Here is a 5,641-nt window from a genome sequence, read left to right on the forward strand (position 1 = left end):
ATAACTTTTTCCTTTTTTTTCCTTTTTCTTTTCTTTTCTTTCTTTTTTTTTTTTTAAGTCAAAATACTCCATACGAGCAGACATGGGTCTTAAATAATAGAAAGGCAAAGACTGTGAATCACTTCCTTCTCCTTTTATGACAGAAATAAAGTTGTTTTTGTAATGGCTTATAGTGCTGGAAAGTTTACATTAGGGCTATTGATAATGAATATGCAAATACAAGATTAAATGTAAGAGATGCAATAAAATAAACTCTTCCTTTCTGACATCCAGCATTCCTGTGAGGCAACAGCATTTTCAAAAAAGCCTCACCCTTTTTTGTCTTCTTTTCTACACACAGGCTCTCACTCTCTGTATTTATTTGGAACATACATACTTGGAGAGACACAGTTTCCTCAATTCAGTGTGGTGTGGATGCTAGACGATGTACAAGTGATATACCATTACTCAGTGGAGGACAAGTGTATCCGTCGTATGCGCAGTCATTCGGAAGCAGATGATAACTACATGTATGACACGGTAGTTAATCATATGTTCAGTTCTTTACAAATCAGAACACCATATCTAAAGGAACAGTGTAATTCTACTGATGGTGAGTACAACACAAATGCCCACTATGATCATAAAACAATGATATGCACTGTTATAGTGAGGGAATAGTTAATGCTGCTTGACGTTCATTTCAGACTGACTGTTTGAATTAAGTTGCATTTTTACCAAGAACTATCTTAACTAATCATATTCAGATCATAGAAAACAGGTAGTCATACCTTATTTAAAAGATCAGTAAACTGACTTTGTTCATCATACTCACTCTGTCCAGTATAATGAAAAAACAAATACATTATTGCACAGGGAGAACATGTATAACAACATTTTTCCAGTGTCATATTGCTGTTAATTATTAAATTATCTTGTATTGATCATTCCTCACTATTTTCTCTTTTCTTTCTTTCTTTCTCTCTCTTTTTTTTTTTTTTTTTTACAGAAATTCAGGTTTATCAAAGAATTGTAGGGTGTGAGTTGTTGGACACTGTTGATTCAGGAGAAATGAAAGGATGGGATTCATTCAATGGCTTATTAATTGGGACAATGAGCACAAACATGGAACCAGACAGTCTTCAGTTTAAAATAGAGCGGTTTGGTGTGTATGGCCTTAATTTAGAAGTTTCAAAATGGAATACCAAGTATGTATATTATCCTTTCTGCATTAAAACTTTAAAAAGGTTCCTTGAAGAGGAGAAAAACAGGGTGAAGAAGAAAGGTATGTCAAAGTATTCTTCTTGTTTTTTAACCCTTTTTCATTCCCAGTTTGGAATGTCCTGTCCTGTGCATAGGCTCAAAGCATTGTGCGACTTCCGAGTCAGTCTTTGAGATTGAGGGCTAATGCATGCATCCTTTGGTACATTCAAAAGGAACCACCAATATTTTGTGTGTACCAGTTTTCATGTGTCTCCTTGGACCACTGGATTCACCTGCAACTCTGCAGGCACTGCATTGACAGTAGGACTTGGTGCAGTGTGACAGCAGGGACAGTGTACCCAATACAGATTGCGGTAACACTACACTGTAAAATGTGATTAGTTGATTTTACTGAAAAAAGTTTGGACACCTGTTGAATTAGGAAAACTAAGTAAATTAACTTGTTAAGGATAAGTAATGTAGAATTGAAATATTTGTTGGGAATACTTGATAAACTGAGAACTTGTAGTACTCAACTTTATGTGACAATGGAAAATATGTTGTGGTCCCTGTTTTGTCAGTTCAACTAACTCACACTGGTTAAGTTAAAATCACAAAAGAAAGAATAAAAGATCCTAACTCTGAGACAGATTGTTGTCGTCGCTAGGCTCACTTCACCCGAGTCACCCCAGGAGATAGTGCCAGCAATCTCACGTCAGTAATGAACATCAGCCTAACCGGAATCATTGTAGTGCTGTCCTATTATATTAACACGAGATTCTGACTTAGAGGCATTCAGTCATTATCTCACAGATGGTAGTATCGCACCATTGGCTTGTCAGTCAATCACTGCACCAAATGCAAAGTAGTTGTAATGAAGACTGCACTCTTTTCAGTCACTGTAGAAAGTTCGCTAGGTCAAATGTAAATGTGAGCATCCCACAATGCACCGCGGTGCTGTCGTTGGACGTCGGAACACCAAAATTTTAAATTACAGTGATATAATAATCTGGAGTTTGTATTACTTAATCCAAAAATGATTTGAAATTAATCAGAAGTTTTTAGTTTGCATAAAATATTGGATACGTGTTATAACAACTCAAAATTTTTGAGTCAGTAGAACTTAAGGTCATTTTAAGTTTACACAACTTAATAGGATTAAGTTATTTGAACATACGGGTTTACAGTGTAATATTTGAATTTACGACCGCATCATGGAGGAACAGTGCCTTTTACCAGTGTGGCACCTGGACATACATTTCCCTACATAACCATATTACTCAACACTGTTTGAACTACCATATTAAATAGGAGAAAAGTACTCTGTTTTTCTCTGAAAATGCCCTGGAGTAGGTTTAATGAAAACTTAATTAAATTAACTAAATCATATATTCAGAGTATTTACCTATAGACTTTAAAAACAATATGACAAACATCATACATTTTTTACACAACTGGCAGTGTCTTTATCTTTTACTTTGTTCACATAATGTCATTGTAATTAATCATAAATGTCTTTTTAATAATGGTGATTTTGCCCAACGGGATAATCTTTATGTGATGTGATAGTATTATATTTTCATAGCAGTTGGACAAGGGAATGTGTGGCTGCAAGGCAGTTCCTGTGTCTTGCCATGCCAATAAATAAATTTAGAATATAACTAAATCTCTACATTAACTAGGGGTGACCACAAATAGTCGCCTATTCGATGATTCGCTCTAAGCAGCCTGATTCAGCTGCCAATCTCATAGCCGAAACTTCGCAATATGTGGTTATGAAACAAGGATCATTCCATTCTGGCTATATGGGGCTTGTGAATAGGTGACTCAAGACTGTGACATGCTCCGGGACGAAATGCTCACTTGTTGTCTCTGGCTCCCTCTCTTTCTCACATTTGTTTTTCTTCGGACTTGCAAGGGAGCAGGGTACATTTGAGCATACAAGGGCTATTTGAGCATAAAATCGGAAGTCGGATACAGGCTCGGAACAGCGCAGAATTCAATAGTTAATTCGAAATAAATAAATAAACAGAAATTAACAAGAATGACCCAAACATACACTCCTGATAACTTATCAAAATATCTTAGGAACATTAGCAAGGGTGAGCCGGGGCAACGTATGACAGATGTGGAAGTCATGCAACCAGTGCCTGGACATGGCAGCAAGCTTGCACATTTGGCTCTCTGCAGTTATTTATTTGCTGTTTATTAGGTTTATCCCATTCTGTTTAATTCAAAATCTTGTGGTACATTTTATTCTACTTTGCGTTGACGTTGTTCTGCACTTCATGACATTAAGATGCTCATCTTATGTTAATGTTAAGGAATCGTTTAACGAATAATGTTTATTTCATATTTCCTGTAATTTATAGTTTGCAGGGATTCGACTTGAGAAAAAGGATGGAACACGCCCTATTATAAAATGAATTCATATGCCAAGTCAAGAAGACAGTGTTTTATTGGGTGTTTCAGCTCTTTTGTCAGGTGTGGAAAAAAATGGAAGCCAATGTCGCAAATGAGAATATGGAACAATGAGCAAAAAAAAAAGAAAAAAAAAGCCACGATTCGATGATTAGTCGACTATAGGCAATTCTTGGAACTATGGAAATTCTTAGGACACTCCCAACATTAAAATAAGCAAATAAGTGTCATTACAGCTAATGTGGTTTTATTAAAAGCCTGTATGAAAGAGTCACAAATTAAATAGATTTTCCTTCTGCAATTGATCCACATACATTTTTGTAATGATTTACGATTGGCATAACATTTGCACACATACAAGCAATACAGTGTTTCTTGACTGTGATTCTTATGAATGTGATATGTTTACTCTTTGTTCAAAGTGAAACCCAGAGTCAGACTTGTGAAGAAGACTCTTGCAGGCACTGGAAGGATTCAAGTGACCTGTTTAGCCACCGGTTTTTACCCTCGTCATATCAACCTGACTCTGCTCAGAGATGGTCAGTCTGTGTCTGAAGATCAAATTACTGGAGGAATTCTGCTGCCAAATGTAGATGACACCTACCAGATGAGGAAGAGTCTGGAGGTCAAGGCACAGGAATTTAGGCTACACAACTACTCTTGTTCAGTTGTTCATCTAAGCCTGGACAACAAGCTGGACATTGCTTTTGGTAATTCACGCTAGCATAGATAATAAATCTGAGTCTGAATATACATCTCTCTCATGCCAAAGCTTTTGGACATGATTTAATATTATTAAAGTATGCTTGATTTTCATTTGTCATCATCCCAGTTAACTAATATCAATATAATAATCAGTGTGAGAATTGAATATCTGTGTGTGCAGATGAAATTATCAAAGGCTACCATTCAAGACGACAAGTGTTTGATGTTCTAAATTTCATGCTTTAAGTGTTAAAAACTTCTACCCGTCATGACAGATCATGATGCAAATCCTTCCATGGTGCCCATTTGGTGGCCTTTTCTGGTTGTTCTCTTTGTGCTGGTGATAGTACCAGTTGCTGGCTTCATCATATGGAGAAGATGCGCAGGTATGTATTAAAAGCAGAGAAAGATGAAGCCTAAGCAAGCTGATTATGAGCATAAAAGGGCTGTTGAATGTTGAAGACAATTCATTCATTCTGTCAAATTTGTTTTGAATTTTGGCATTTTCTGTAAAAACTCTGTGTATCAATGCCCATGACTATCTGTTGATTTAGTTGTTCCATTACATTCCAGGTGTAGGGGTCGCCAGGCCGTAGAACATATTACCCATAATTCCCTGCTTGACCGCATGGGTAATCTGTACCCATCTTCTCAAGTTTCACTGTAACGGTATTGGTTACCGCAGATACCAGATACAGTGATGACGCAATTTTCGCCATAAAACCGCGGAAAATTCCAAACTCTACCCCTCTTTTCCAGCCTTTTCCAGCTCCACCATATCAGTATTAGTTTGCCAAGTAGTATTGATTGTGTTAATAAATAGTATCATTGAAATAAACTGTTGTCCTGTCTGTTTCTGCCACAGTATTCATTGAATGCCAACCTCTGCCATCAAAGCACTCCCAATTACCTTCACCAACCTGGTTGTTCATGAGTGTTATGGATTTAGTAGTGTAATTGTAATACATTAGTACTGCAATACTCTCTAAGACTGTAGCACAGTGTTACAGCTAGCTTATCCCATTAATCTTGGTTGTTTAATTAATAAAATATTGAACACCCAAATTAATGGTTAATAAATTTTATGAGACTGATTTATTAATCCTATCACACCTACATCTTTTGGTGTCCCTGTGTTAGGACTGCAATTGCACCTACATCTTTTGGTGTCCCAAATTCAAGTAAAAAAGATTTTTTTTTAATCCTATTGCAGGATATACCCAATTTTTGCAGAGACTTTTTCGCAGAAAGTGTGTGATCTGTCACTGATTTAAATTATTCAAGTCTGTTTGATTTTTACATTTTTAAGATACGACAACGCTTTTCAGGTCCA

General features: G+C 36.4%; 1 protein-coding gene across 1 annotated transcript; it reads left to right on the top strand.

Moving 5' to 3' along the window:
• Positions 1-506: 506 nt before the first annotated feature.
• LOC115819744 (class I histocompatibility antigen, F10 alpha chain-like) lies at positions 507-4,941 on the top strand. Its single transcript, XM_030783249.1, has 5 exons — positions 507-592; positions 989-1,264; positions 4,026-4,313; positions 4,584-4,694; positions 4,882-4,941. The coding sequence occupies exons 1-5, from the start codon at positions 508-510 to the stop codon at positions 4,902-4,904; spliced, it is 783 nt and encodes a 260-aa protein (XP_030639109.1). The 5' UTR covers position 507; the 3' UTR covers positions 4,905-4,941.
• Positions 4,942-5,641: the final 700 nt, after the last annotated feature.

The sequence above is a fragment of the Chanos chanos genome, chromosome 1, assembly GCF_902362185.1.
Source record: "Chanos chanos chromosome 1, fChaCha1.1, whole genome shotgun sequence".
In the NCBI taxonomy this organism is placed as follows: domain Eukaryota; kingdom Metazoa; phylum Chordata; class Actinopteri; order Gonorynchiformes; family Chanidae; genus Chanos; species Chanos chanos.